Genomic DNA, 14,887 nt, shown 5'->3' with positions numbered 1-14,887 from the left:
CAGGGACAGCTGAAGGTGGGAATGGGGCCAGGTGCAGTTTCCTGGATGAGGTTTTATGGAAGGCTGTTCCAGGGGCGGGGCTGTCAAGTCGGTGCCTGTGCCTGGGGATGTGGCTTTGGGCCACTCAAACTGATGAAAGGGTTAAAGACCTCGCCAGTCTGAGCCACTTTGAAATGCTTGGGTTGGGAATAGTTTTAAACTATTTTCCTTTGGTCCTTTGTCTTGGTCTTTCCCTTGTTTCTTGTCCTGTCCCAGGCTGGGTTAGGGCCCCTGGCCCGCTCTGGAGAGGAGCAGAATAAGAAAAGAGGAAATAGGGCTTGGAATTAACCTCTCCTGTGAGGAGAGGCTGGGAGAAGAGCTGGGGGCCCTCACCTGGAGAGGAGAAGGCTCCAGGGAGAGCTCAGAACCACTTCAGGGCCTGAAGGGGCTCCAGGAGAGCTGGAGAGAGACTGGGGAGAAGGGATGGAGGAACAGGACACAGGGAATGGCTCCCACTGCCAGAGGGCAGGGATGGATGGGAGATTGGGCAGGAATTGTTCCCTGGGAGGGCAGGCCCTGGCACAGGGTGCCCAGAGCAGCTGTGGCTGCCCCTGCATCCCTGGCAGTGCCCAAGGCCAGGCTGGACAGGGCTGGGAGCAGCCTGGCACAGTGGGAGGTGTCCCTGCCATGGCAGGGCTGGCACTGGGTGGGCTGCAAGGTGCCTCCAACCCAAACCATTCCAGGATTCTGTGATCAAGGTTTGCTCTGCTCCTGACCCTTCCTGTTGGGAGCACCTGGTGAATGAACATCAGGGAGATGTGAGGAGCTCAGGGCCTGCTCTGATACACAACATTTTCACTCCAGGTGTAACTCCAGCAGCACCTGGGAGCAGGGCCAGGCCCACCCCAAGGGAGCCAGGTGCCCTGACTGGGTCTGGGGTCATGAGCTGCAGTCCAACCCTGTTACATTGTTTTAACTTGATTTCCAGTGTTTAATTATTACAGCCCAGATAACCCAAACTCCCAGTGGGATTTGCTGCCTCTTCCCTGGCATCTGGGTCACAGATATGCTCAGTTAATTAACGTGCTGAATCCTCCTTATTTGTCTGCTGGATAATGGCCTGATTGATAATTTAAATAAGCAGCTGTGGAGATCTCTCCCTTGAACTATGAAAGGCAGGACACTGGCGTTCCTTTCTCCTCACTCCAGAATTTAAATATCTTTAGGGAAATGTTTTGGTGGCATTCCATGAAATGGAGGAGTCCTTTGTGTGCCCAGTGTCCCCAGGGGCATCCCCCTGCCCGCTGCTCCCATCCTGCAGCCCCTGGCAGCCCCGGGCAGTTGGATCCTGTGGGAATGGCTGGGGGTAGCTGCAATCCTGAGCCTTTCCCGAGGGCAGATCCAGGCTCCCATCCCAGTTCTGGCCCCTCTGGCTGGTGCTGCTGCCTGGTTGGAGCCCTGGAGGCTGTGCCAGGCACCCAGAGGCAGCAGCCCAGCCAAGGCTGGCTCACCCAGTGCGCCAGGAGCTGGGCCAGCAGGACCAGCCAGGCCAGCTGGCTCCAGCTGGACTCCAGGGAAAACCATGCACTGCCCCATCCCACAGCATTCCAGGAGGCTGCAGGAGTCTGCTCCAGGAGGGGTTTAAGGCTTGGGATTATTCCTACCCCGTGTCTCAATTCCTCACCTGCATCTGGAAAAAAACCAAACCCAAGCAGGGATAAAAGGCTGGAGAAAGTTGGGATTTTTTCCTTCCAGCTCTGCTTTCCCTGAGCATCCCCACAGGGTGTTCCCAGGGGCTCTGTGTTGTCCTGTCTCTCTGTGCCAGTGCTCTGAGGTGTCCCTGCTGTCCCCCTGTCTGTCCCCAGCTGGCTCGATACACCAAGGAGGGCTTCCTGCACCTGGGGGCCCTGGGCACCACCACGCTGCTGCCCGACACGCGCTGCCTGGTGGACACGGGCAAGAGCCGCTTCCCGCAGCTGCTGGACTGTGACAAGGTCAAGAGCAGCCTCCACAAGCGCTGGAACTTCATCCAGGTGTGTCTGGGGCTGCCCTCGGGGGCTCCTCTGCTCTGGCCCAAAGCCTGGCTGGGGCACAGCCCGTGGGATGGGGTGGGACAAAGGGGAAACGGTGCCGTGGCACAGCAAATTCCAGGTCCTGGGGCAGAGGGAGGAGGTTAAGAGGGATCAGGGCAGCACTTCAGGACAATTTCTAATCAAAGTTTTCCTTTCTGGCAGCAGAAAGGTGGATCTGGTTATGTCTGATCTGCCAATGACTTCCAAATTCCTTTGTTTCTTGTGGACAAAGAGTGAAAATCATTCAGACACTTTTGTCCTGAGGCAGAGTGTAAATAATACAGCTTTTACAGAAGGGTCCCTCTTCCCAGCAGCTGTGGGATTTAAAGGTTACAGGTGTCCCTTGAGTGCCCTCAGGGACAGTGGATGCTCACTCCATTTATTTGGGGGATTATTTTATTTCTCACCCAGCTGAATGCCCCTTCCAGCAGTGCCCAGGGCTGCCCTCCTGGTCCTGGTTTGCTTCACAGGCAAGGAATATCTTCATTTTTCCATCTTTTCCCATCTGCCCTAACTGCAGAACGGAGCCATCCTGAACAAGGGCACGGGCCGGTGCCTGGAGGTGGAGAACAGGGGCATGGCTGGCATTGACCTGATCCTTCGCAGCTGCACAGGGCAGAGGTGGACAATTAAAAACTTCATCAAGTAGAGGCTGAAAGAGTCAGGGGAGTCTGACTGGAGCCACGGCTGACGGGGACTGATCCGCCTGGACTCCTCTGGAAAGGATGGAATATCAACCAGAGCTCTATTTGTGTTCCTGGGAGAGGACCTGGGGGAGATGGGCATTTGTGGCTTTATTTTTACCGTATGTGAGTCTCCCCCAGCTGATCCCAGCTGTGTGGAGCTGGCTCAGAGCTGCTCTTCCCTCTGGCCAGCACTCCAAGAGGTGCCACATTCCCTGCTGGAGCAGTCTGGGAGCATTTACTGACAGGGAATTTCTGCTTTCCCACACAGCTCCAAGCTCTCCCAAAGAGCTGGGAGGTTTGCACCACGACCCTGGACAGACCTGCCTGGCAAGTGTGGAAACTGAGGAGCTTGGGAGAGGAAAAGGTTCCCAAGCCCCAAAGGAGCCGGGTTTGAAGGATGTGGTGTTTTGCTGGGTCCTTGTTCCCTTTTCCCTTTCCTGCCCCTGCATCCAGCAGCCCCTTCCCTGAGTTTTGGAGAAGCAAAACACCCCCCAGCAGCTCCCAGGGATTTTTCCAACCCTTAATCACAGAAGTTACCCAAAACAACGCAGTGGAGTAAACCCCCTGACCTCCCCTTGCCCCCCTCTCCATCACCCACGCGCTGCTGGCCAAGCACCTCCCTCCTGGGAGAGCCCAAAGGGCACGTTGGGAATGACCTGGGATGTCTGCCTGCCCTTCTGGGCGACAGCAGGAATGTTCTCTGAGGCTTGAGCACCCCTGTCCTGCCTGTTCAGGCCTGGCTGAGGTCCCCCCAGAGTCGCTGCAGCCCTTCCTGGGCTGTGGCAGGGACAGGGAGGGAGGCCAAGGCACCAACAAATGGCAGCTTGGCTGAAATTCTTGGCCCTGAAGCCACTTCAGGCTTGTTGCCCTGGTGGAGGGATCTCACCTGATTTATTTCTGGCTCACAGTAATCCTGGCTACCAAACCTTGGCTGCCAAATCCACCTGGGAGTCCTCTGCTTGGGGCCCTGATGTGTGGCTGCCTGGAGAAGGGAAACAGGATCCTGCAGAATTGCTGTACGTGGGTGGACACAGGCTTTGCTCAGCAGGGAGGAGAAACCAGCCCATCTCCTGTCCTTCTCCCAGAATAATCCTCTTTGGCTGCCCTCTGGCTAGGGTGCACTAAAATAGATTAATATATGAGATGGATGTGTAAATATGTTTCCCAAGCTGGGATGTGCACAGAGTCCTTTGCTGCAGAGCACTCATGCCTGTCTTCCATTTGCATCAGGATGAAGCTCCCTGGATGTTTAACGAGCTGAATTTCCAATGCCATGCAGCAGGTTTATAACTGATGTTTTAGTAATTTATTGAACAGAAGCAGATCTATTTCATTGTTCCTTCTGCAGCAACTAGCATCACCTAGGACTGATTGTTCATTTAGGCTTTACAAGGCTCCCTCAACCACTGGGGCTGTCTCTGATTTTTTCCCCTGCCTTCCTCAATGAAGTACAACCTCTTAGTTGTCCTGACCTGCAGAGTAGAGAGTCAATGTAGAATTTTGCTCTCTTTTTCGCTGTTGCATCATCCCTTGTGTAATAAATTTGAGCACTTCCAAACCCGAAATGACCACAACTCTGTGGATGCATGAGCCAGCTCCCCTTGCCTTTGTTGCTGCCTTCTAAGAGAAGCAATTTCCTGGTGACTCCAGGACACCCTGAGGGCTTTGAGACCCCACAGCTCTGGTCCCCCTGGTAAAATGCCCTTAAACAGAGCAAATATTGGAGGGAGAGACTGTGTGGGTCAGGACAAGCAGCCAGACAGCCCCTGGATGTTGCCTGTAATTCAGCCCAGCTCGAGCCCTGCCCGTGCCCAGGGTGGCAGCAGATGGCTTTTGTCACATGTCACAGTGGTGGGGTGAGGTCCCCAGCCCCGTCTGCTCCAGCAGCAGGGCTGGATGGGATGTGTGGCTGCTCCCGGGCTCCATCCTGGCTGTGCTGAGCCCCTGGCCAGGGAGGCCTGGCTCTGTCCCAGTCCCTGCCCGTCCCTGCTCCTTCTGCGATGGCCGCGTGTCCCTGGTGCCACTGCGGTCCCCGTGCCAGGTGGTGCAGGACACCCAGGGACAGCACGAGGATCCTGCTGCTGCTGAGCTCTGGGATCCTTTGCAATGTTCAGGCTCAGACCTGCCTTTCCTTCGTGCTCCAGAAGGAAAAGCAGCCCCTGGCTCAGCACAAGGAAGGGAAGGTGCAGATGAACTCTGGGCTCCAGGACCCTCAGCTGGGGCAGAGCCCCGGGGAGCTGTTGGCCCCTTCTCCCTGCTCCAGCTTCCAAACCACTGGAAACAGGAGCAAAATCAGGCTGAAAAGTGGGAATTTGCTCTGCTGTTCTGTCCTGACAGCATTGGTGACTGCAGGGTGACCCCGGGAGAAATCTGTCTGAGATCTGGGTCTCGTTGTTGCATCTCGCTTATCTCTAATCATCTGTTAATTGCTTTAAGAAGTGATCTCCAAGTGATTCTTATTAAATATCTGGTTTGAGCCTTGCCTCTTGAGTGATTTTCAAAAGATTCTCTGCTGCTGAGCTACAGAGGCAGTCATTCCTCTGTGTAACTCATTTAATAGAAAAGTGCTGCTGTTTTAATAAAACTTCCATTTTTAAAAGAAATGGAAATGAAGGAGAATTCAAGAGAGATGGTGGGCACAGATTAACTGCCATTCCATCCACCCCTGCTGCTGCCACTCACCAGGATAACAGTTATACCCCACAAGCTGGAAGGAGATGTAATGTGGTCAATAAAGCATCACTTGCATTCCCAAGCCCAGGCTGGCTGTCCCTAAATGTTCCTGAATGTCACCTGGAGCTCGGGGCACTCCTTGAACCCATTCCTTCCACCCATGTTCTCCTGAGCACCACGTTGGTGCTTTCCTGGGTGGAGGGAAGGGTCTCTGTGGGGGCACCAGGTGAGTGTCATGAGTGTCACCTGGGCAGGGGCACATCCAGCCCCTGCTGGGCTCTGGAGCCACGGGATGGAGCACATCTTGCAGGATGGAACAGGATGGAAACCCAAGCCCTTGTGGTGGGCATTTCCCACCCTCAGGGCTTTCCCAGGGGCAAGATCCATGTTGGAAAATGGCTCAGTCTGCCTCAGAGCTGATGGAATCATGGAATCCCAGAATGGTTTGGGTTGGAGGGACCTTAAAGCCCATCCAGTGCCTTGTCACTGTCCCAGGCTGCTCCAACCCCATCCAGTCTGGCCTTGGGCACTGCCAGGGATCCAGGGGCAGCCACAGCTGCTCTGTGCCAGGGCCTGCCCACCCTCCCAGGGAACAATTCCTTCCCAGTATCCCACCCATCCCTGCCCTCTGGCAGTGGGAAGCCATTCCCTGTGTCCTGTCCCTCCATCCCCTGTCCAAAATCTCTCTCCATCTTTCCTGTAGCTCCTTCAGGCCCTACAAGGCCACAGTTAGGTGACCCCGAAGCTTCTCCTGTCCAGGTGAACATTCCCAGCTCCTCCAGCAGCTCCAGCTCCTGCCTGTGCTGGGCCCAGGGCAGCTCTGCAGGTGGGGGCTCACCTGGGCACAGGGGCACAGGGGCAGAATCCCAATCCCTGCCCTGCTGCCCACACTGGGATCAGCCCAAGGCTGGGGGTTCAGGGCTGGGCCATGTCCAGTGTCACCCACAGCAACCCCAGGGCTTTCTCCCAGGGCTGCTCCAGCTGCTCATCCCAGCCTGGATGGATCCTGGGGGCTGCCCCAGCTTGAACTTGGCCTTGTTAAACTTCCTGAGATTCCCAAGGGCCACTCCTGGAGCTGTCCAGGTCCCTCTGGATGGTCCTCCAGGGGTATCACTGCACCCTCAGCTTGATGTCACCTGCTGAGGGTGCCCTTGATGCCTTCGTGTGTCATTGATGAAGATATTTAAATACCACGGGCCCCAAATCTGACCCTGAAAACACCACTGGTCACTGATGTCCAGCAGGACTCTGAGCCATTGACCACAACCCTCTGGAGGCAGCAGGGACTCCTCCTCTGCAGGAGCTTTGTGCTGCCCAGGGCAGAGAGCAGAACGTCCAGAAGGTTCTCTCTAAGCCTTCAAATCACACAAAACTCTAATTTCAACACTGAAAGTTAAACTCATGGACTCCCAGTGGCAAAGCCTCGGCTTGGTCATGGAGCAGCCTGGGCACTGATCCACTGCTAATGGCCACGGAGCAATCTGGGCACTGATCCACTGCTAATGGCCATGGAGCTGAGCACTCCAGGGTGGAAGGAGGCACTGGGAACTCTGCAGCTCCTCCTCGCAGATGGGAAGCCATCCTTGCTTGGGCTGGGACTGGGAAAAGCGTCTGTGGCCGTCAGGAGTTACCGTAACGTGACGTCCCCGAGGCGGTAATAATCAGCACGGATTCCATGATTCCAGAAGAGTGATCTTTATTGCACTGTGCTGTACTATATTATACTGTGCTAATTAAGAAACTCATCACACAGCCAGTCTGATACAGTCAGACCAGATTGGTCCTTCAATCCAAACACCACCACCACTGACCAGTTAAGAAACCACCCTTTGGTAAACAAATCTCCGTAACACATTGCACATGTGCACAGCAGCGGGTGCAGCAAGTGGAGATAAGAATTGTTTCTCATTCTTTTCTCTGATCTTCCCAGGACAATGCCTGGGAAAGTTGTGCCTGCAGCTCTGTGGCCAGAGAGCTGCAGCCACAAGTAGTCTCAGCTGGATTTCCAAGGACACTGGGATGATTTCACAGAATCCCAGAATCACTGGGTTGGAAGAGACCTCAAAGATCATCGAGTCCAACCCAGCCCCAAAACCTCAACTAAACCCTGGCACCCAGTGCCACATCCAGGCTTTGTTAAACACACCCAGGGATGGTGAGTCCACCACCTCCCCGGGCAGCCACTCCAGAACTTTATCACTCTTTCTGTAAAAAACTTTTTCCTGATATCCAACCTATACTTCCCTTGACTTGATGAGGGACTGAGGCCTCTCCCCTGGCACTGCCAAACTTAAACAATCCTTTAAACATCAGAAAGACTTTAGGCTGCTTTAGGGACAGAAAGAAACCCTTTCAGCTGAGAAATGTGGGGGGCTGAGCTCATTTTACTGCAAGGCCAAGATCTTGTGGGGTGGCTGATCCTGAGTGTTGGGGCCAGGTGGTTCCTGGAATCATTGCTCTTATAAATCAAAAAATTCCCCAAATCAATTATGGCTTTAAGTCTTCCTGCAGGCAGGAGCCACACACCCCTTGGAGCCAGGGGAGCTCCTCATCTCCCTCAGGAGTTCAGGGAAGTTCCCACTGCTGGGTTGGGAATCTCGGCTGTGGCTTTGACAGCAACACAACCAAATAAAATCATGGGAGAAATGAGGAACTCCAGAGCCCAGCAATCTCCAGCCATCCAAGAAATCCTGTCAGGAGCAGGTGGGTCCAGTGTCACAGCCCAGAGGATGAGTGTGACAAACAGTGCCCATCTCAGCTGCTCCTCACCCAGGAAGGGCTCAGGTGGGGATTTATGGCAGGGAAAAGGGGTAGTTCCCATTTCCTGCTGGTTTGGGTGACTCCTGCAAACCCCAGCTGGGAATTTGGCCCAGATGCTTTGGATCCCACGTGGAGCTGAGCTTGGCTGTGCTCAGGGCAGTGAGAAAGGAACAGCCTGGGGAGTGGCTCCAGGGGCTCCTGCAGTACCAAATATTCCTTCTGGGATATTCCTTCAGGGCTCACTATCTGGAGCAGCCACCCTGCTCCTCTGTGTCAAGGCTTGTTCCTCCAACAGCAGGCAAAGAAAGGGGAGAGAGATGGGATAACCCTGGGACCTTTCCACAGGAGGAATTCTTGTTTCAATCCCACCTGATGTCTCAGAGGTGTGAGGGGTAAGAGGTCTCCAATGTCTTTCCTGGCTGTTGTAATCCCAGGTTTTATTGTTATGGGCAAGAACCCAGGCAGGAATTAATTTCTGATTGTGCTCTTGGAAATCCGAGCTTGGGGGGAAATGATCCAGACAGGCACAGGGGGTTGAGCTGAGCTGTGTGAACTGAGAGTGGAAGAGCCACCACAGGGATCCCTCCAGCATCCTGAGCCCCCACAAGGAGCTGGGGTGTCTCCTGCAGGGTTCCCCAGCATGGAAAAAGTGCCTGAAGCCTCATCCTTGGAAAACTGGCCCAGGAACGCAGCTCTGGGTGGCAGGACAGAGCCCAAGGATCCTTGGCAGTGCAGGAGCTTCCCGAGATGTGTGGAGATGCTGAGCTGGGAGAGCTGTGGTGGGCATGGCCTTGGCTGGCTCTGGAGAACCCCCAGCTGCTCCCAGCCACCCTCCATGGCATGGCAGGGGAGAAAATCCCATGGAAAATCCCTGGTGCAGGAGAGGGCACTCACCAGGCACCACCATGGGCAGGATACTGATTTGGGGAACTATTGTAAATGCAGGTGAACCCGGTGGGAAGAAATGATGGTGTCTGACTCCAGTTCAGAAGGCTGAATGATTTCTTAATTATAACTATGCTACAATACATTAATACACTATATAAAGGAGATACTAAAACTACAAACCTGTTTTTTCTAACTACCATCACTCACAACTTGTGACCCTCTCTGAGAGTCCAGCCACAGGTGGATTGGATTGGCCATCAGACTCAAACAATCCTCACCAGAATCCAATCAAGCAATCACCCCAGGTAAACAATTCTCCAGACACATTCCACATGGGAAAAACAAGGAGCAGAAATAGAAATTGTTTTCTCTTTCTTCTCTCTGTGCTCCTCTATGAAAAAAATCCTGAGAGAGAGAAGAATATGCCTGCCACAGGGAACAATTGGATTAATTACAATTACAAATGGGGTGGGTGGTGAGAGGCAGACTGACACCCCAACAGCCCTGTTGGCCAGGCTGACCTTCACCCAGCCATTCCCAGCTCTTCCCACAGAGTTCCCCGTGCCATCCTGGGATAAAGTCCTTCAGGAGCTGATGTAATGTGGCTCCCCTAGGCCACAGCTCCTGAAAGAGCTCCAGGGGGGTTCTCCAGGGGCTGCAGCTTCCCCTGGGGCATCTCCTCCTGCTCCAGAGGGGCTCTCCAGGGGTCTCTGCTTCCCTCTGGATCTCCAGGGGCTGCAGGGGCCCAGCTGCTCCATGGAATCTTGGGGGAATCTCTGCCCCTGGAGCAGCTCCTGTGGGAGCTGCCCTTGTCCCTGCTGGGCTGGTTCTCACCCATGACCCTCCCTGCTCTCTCCCACAGCAGCTGCACAGTGATTTTCACCCTTTCTGGGAGGTGTTACCCCGGAGGTGGAAGCAGCTCCAGCGCTGGCCTTGGCCCTGGCACAGCTGGTTTGGAGCCAGCCGGACTCCAAACTCACACTGGGACACACTGGGGCCCACTGGGAGGAGGGAAAGGACAGGACAGCTCAGGCTGGGGAGGGAGGGATGGAGCACTATGGAGAGGAGGGATCATTATGGAAAGGAGGGCTCCTTCTGCCGTTTCTTGCAGCAGCTCGGAGCATCTGAGGATGCTCCCCTCGGAGGGGTCTCTTGGGGCAGAGCTCCTCTCCAGCAGCCTGGGTGGGGAGGGGACAGCCCCAGCTGGGGCTCTGCTGTCCCCTGCTCCCTCTGCCCCCTCCCGTGCCCTCCCCACCCCGGGGCTGTGCTGGGGGTGCAGAGGCAGCCCCGGAGCCATGGATGCCCCGGGCTCACCCCCGTGCTCAGCTTTGCCCCCTGCCCAGTGTCAGCTCCCAGGGACCTTCACTCCCTTCATGTTTCCACTTTGGTGCTATTTTTGTTCCACTTCCCCTTTGTCTTCAGTGCTGTCTTGTCTCAGTTTTGTGTCTTGGGCTGCCTCACACCCCCTTCTTTGTTCTCTGCAGGAGTTTGCTCCATGCCTGTCCCCTCTTGCTCCTTTATTCTCTGTGTGTTTTCCTTTGTTTGCTCCTTTTCCTTTGTTATTCCTTTTGATTGCTTATTTCCACTCCAGATTTTTTTCACACTCTCTCATTCTTTCTTGTTTCATCTCTCTTCTTCTTTTCCTCTTGCTTTGTTTTCCCCTTCTTCTCTCTCCTGATGGTTTTGTTCTTTGTGTGTCTTTGGATTCCTCCCCTCTTGCTTTCCTCCCCAAGTTCTCATTTTGGGTGGAAAACCAACCTTTGATTAAATTTTAATCAAAGTGCCTAAAATCCAAATCCAGATCCTTTTTTTTTTTCTTCTCTTTTTATTGCTAAGAAGGAAACATTAGCACAGCTCATAACAGCAACTGGTGCCCATGCTGCAGTGCCTTGGCACAGGCTGGCAAGTGGGAATGCCATGGCCAAAGCCATGGATTTTCCAGATTCCAAGCCCTCCCTGCCATGGGTAGGTGCAGACAGTGGCTGGATCCTGGTTTCAAGCAGCAGAAATCCCTGGTGCTTGGGGACAGGTCTCTCTGAGGTGTGGGGTGATCCTGTGAGAATCTGGATCACTGTCTTCATTTGAAAAGACAGGAGTCTGTGAAGGCAGGCAAGGGCCTCCCGTGAAATGGAAAAGGTAAACCCCCTCTCTCCAAATTACCACAATTTCAAAATAAAAAGGCTCTCAGGCTCCCAAAGACATGGGAATGGGAATAACAGTTCTTTACTAAGAAAAGACTAAATAAAAAAAAAAAAGTAATTAGCACAAACAAAGCTACTGATAGAGTCAGAAACCTGACACCCTGAGGAATCAGGGTGTTGGTGATAGTCCAGTTAAATGGTGGCTGCTCCTCCTGGAGTGGCAGATGAAATGCTGCTGAAGCAATGATCCAGTAGAAGGGTGTAGTTTTCTCTAAAGGTGTGGTGATAGAGTAGATGGGCCTGGTCTTCCTCTGGGATTCCAGTGAAGAGGCTGAGCTGCTGTCTCAAGAAATGCTGATTTTATGCAGGTAGGGATGTTTGGCTCCTCCCTCTGTGTGGAGCATCTTACAATGGGATGATGTAACTTTATCAGTCATGCAGTGAGCCATTCAATGGCCCATTAACAGAAGATATCTCCCCAGGGGGAGACATTGATCCTGGAAGAGATAAGAAAACTGCCCAACAGATGGCAAATAGAATATATGCTTATTTTACAAGCCAGGACAATCACTCATGGAGATCCAGGGGACAAAGGGATGATCCCTTTGGATCATGTGATGGGACAAAGTGGATCTCAGGAACCTGGATTTGCTACAGGCTGGGATTGTCTCTTTTTCTAATGAGGAAAAAAGAAAAAATAAACAAACCCAAACTTCTTATGCTGCCCTTGTTGAGCTGAATGAGAGCAGAAGAAATGCCTGCCCGGGTGCCCTGGGGTGGTGGGACTTCCAGGGGAAAAAACAGGAAATGTAGGGCAGGAAACAGGGAATGAAGAAAGGGAAATGAAGGGATCAGGGCCAGATGTGGTGGAGATAAGCACTGGGCTCATCCCTGGGCTGCTGCCTCTGGGATGGGGCTGGCTTTGGCCAGAGGAAGGTGCCTGACCCAGCACAGGGAACTGGGAAGGGTCGGCCCTGCCATGGCCACCAGCAGCTGCTGGGGCTGGGTTGGGAGGTGCTGGGCAGCTGCTCTGTCCCCAGGGTGCCCAAACACAGCCCCTTCCTGGGGGATTTCCATCCCATCTGGTCCTGAACTGCTTCCTCAGGCACCCCTGTCCTCCCTGGCAGAAATGGGGATTGTGTGTCCAGGCTGGAATGGCAAACCCGAGCATTTCTCCCTTCCCCAGCCCTGATAGGGAGGCTGGATGGATTCTTTCCTTCTGTTCTTCTTTCCTGTGTTGTGTTTCTTCCAATCCAGAAAAGATCAAGCCACAGCTCTGTGTTTCCCAGCCCCAAACCAGCAGAACCCTCTGGTTATCATGGAATCACAGAATCCCAGAGTGGTTTGGGCTGGCAGCGACCTCAAAGCCCATCCAGTGCCACCCCTGCCACAGGCAGGGACACCTCCCACTGTCCCACAGCCTGGCCTTGGGCACTGCCAGGCATCCAGGGGCAGCCACAGCTGCTCTGGGAAATCCATTCCAGCACCTCACCACCCTCACAGGGCGGAATTTCATTCCCATGTATGTGAAATAAATCCACAGCCTCTTGTGATAGATGAGTAATGTGATGGGTGACTCTCTCAATTAAAAGGCAAATATCATATATGTATGTTAGGAGAAGTTTTATAGATTTATAGTTATATTTTACCCCCCTTGTATTGTTATCAGGGTTTGGGACATTTGGGAGGGTCAGCTCGTTACCATGGCAACAGCTGAGCTCCAGTCAGGATGTCAGGCAGTGATCTCCAGCACTGGGCAGGGAAGGAGGAGTGGATGGACAGAACTTTGGGAAGGGTTAAAAGGTGAAACCTCCATGTGGGAAAAATCTTCTGCTCCCAATGCTGTGATATTTTCTCTATTCAGTCTTCTGTTGTATTTTTGATAAGGTTTTAATAAACCTTCTAAATTTTTTGGAAGTGAGTATCATTTCTCACACCCTGGAGCCAGGAACCCTCCACGTTTGGTGCAGAGCCTTCACCCATCCCAAATCCACACTGGGAAGAGACAGAAGAGCCCATCCAGCTGCTGAGTGTGTGACCCAGTGGCCTGACAAGAGCTCAGCCCCAGTATCAATTATAAATGCCATTGATTATCGGCAATCCTCAGAGCGAGGCCGCGCTCTCCCGTTCACTTCCCCGCTCGGATAATTTCCTTGACCTCCTGTGTTTAAGCGGAGCAGCTCCTGCCGAGCTGCTTTGTTGCAGTTGATAGCGAGATAATTATAATGCCATCAGTGGTTAAACTGTTTCAGTAGCGGCGGGCCCTCTCCTCAGGCCTTTGATGGATATCTAACAGCTCGCAGAGATTGCAGATTAATCAGCTGCTGGCTGCTGACAACAGCGGCCCAGGCAGAACACTGTTATAGATACAAATTACAATATAGGCTTCTCACAAACGTTAAAATGGATTTTATATGTGTGATGTTAAAGTAACTTTGTTCTAAAGATATGGTTTTTATTTCTGTTGTTAATTAAGCTCAGACATAGCAGTGCAATAGCTGATATCAGTGTGCTCGTGTTAAAATGCTGCTTGGGTGGGATAACATCCAATGGACACAGGATGAGGACACCTGAACAGATCTGATAACCATCAGCACTCACCCTCTGAAGGCAGCGTGGGCCAGGGCCAAACTGGACGTGATAAAGAGAAGGAGCCAAAACCCAGCCAAGAAACACAAATGCTCTGAAAAGGCAGACCCGAGGAGGGGCCATGTAAAACAGTTCCTGGAAAATGTAAACTAGCTTATGGATATGCATAAGGGTCTATGACTATGCAACAGGCTGATGTCATTAAAAGGTATTTAAGGGGTGTCCCCGAAGATAACAGGGTGCTCTTAGCTGGGTGCCAAGATGCACCTGGCCATAAATAACCTTTGCTCTGTGGTCCTTGTCTCCCATTGTCCTTTATTAAACTTTTTACATTTTCACAGGAGAGTGAACGTGTTTTTCACAACATGATGTTCCTGAGATGCACATCCCAAAACCAGAATGGGGGGAGCGTGCTGGGGGCAGGATGTGGAGCTGGCTGCTCACCAGTCCTGCCAGGGAGCAGGAAATGCAGCCTGAAATCTTCTCCCAGCTCTCACCCATCCCCGTTAGCACCAATTTCCTTTTCCAGGGGTGCAACAGTCTGACAGGAATTACAGAAGAGTTGGAGTTGCAGGGTGAGGAGGGAAAAATGCTGCTTAAAATGTACCTTAATATTTGATTGTTGCAGGAAGGTAGAAAAATTATAAGAAAAAGACCTCATAAAATCAGGCCTGCTCTGTTATTTCAATGGCTGGCCTTGTCAGGATAGCCCTTTGCAAGTTCCCATGTGAAAGCAATCCTGGAGTGAGCAGTTCATTAACATAACAATCTATTCCTGGGTAAAAAACTGGCAACAGCACCTGTATAAACAGATAGAAAAATGAAAACTATCTCTCACAAACAACTTTCCCTGCACATACACACTGGGGGTTGGAGTGACCAATCAATGCAGGGTAACAACTTGTTAATGACCAATAAAATAATTAACAAGAAAGCTCCTGACCGATTGGAGTCACACACGAGGTCTGTAAAACTGGATAAAAAGGAGTTATGTGAATAAAGAAGGGGCTTTTTTCACCATGAAGAAAATGGAGTCTGTGTGATTTATTCTGATATTTGATGGCCTGTGGAATGAAGGGCCCATAGTGTTCCAAACCTC

The 14,887-nt window shown here is 52.6% G+C and overlaps 1 protein-coding gene across 2 annotated transcripts in view; it reads left to right on the top strand.

Moving 5' to 3' along the window:
- The window catches only part of GALNT17 (polypeptide N-acetylgalactosaminyltransferase 17), a 212,294-nt gene extending 207,081 nt beyond the window's left edge, over window positions 1–5,213 (top strand). For both annotated transcript variants that reach the window (XM_053995477.1, XM_053995480.1), the window contains 2 exons: window positions 1,845–2,012; window positions 2,572–5,213. In XM_053995477.1, coding sequence (XP_053851452.1) covers window positions 1,845–2,012; window positions 2,572–2,700 — 297 coding nt within the window. In that variant the 3' untranslated portion in view covers window positions 2,701–5,213. The remainder of the gene's footprint in view (window positions 1–1,844; window positions 2,013–2,571) is intronic.
- The last annotated feature ends 9,674 nt before the right edge of the window (window positions 5,214–14,887 follow it).

The sequence above is a fragment of the Vidua macroura genome, chromosome 20, assembly GCF_024509145.1.
Source record: "Vidua macroura isolate BioBank_ID:100142 chromosome 20, ASM2450914v1, whole genome shotgun sequence".
Lineage (NCBI taxonomy): Eukaryota > Metazoa > Chordata > Aves > Passeriformes > Viduidae > Vidua > Vidua macroura.
The sequence above is the reverse complement of the archived record's forward strand: the minus strand, read 5'-3'. Positions and strand labels throughout refer to the sequence as shown.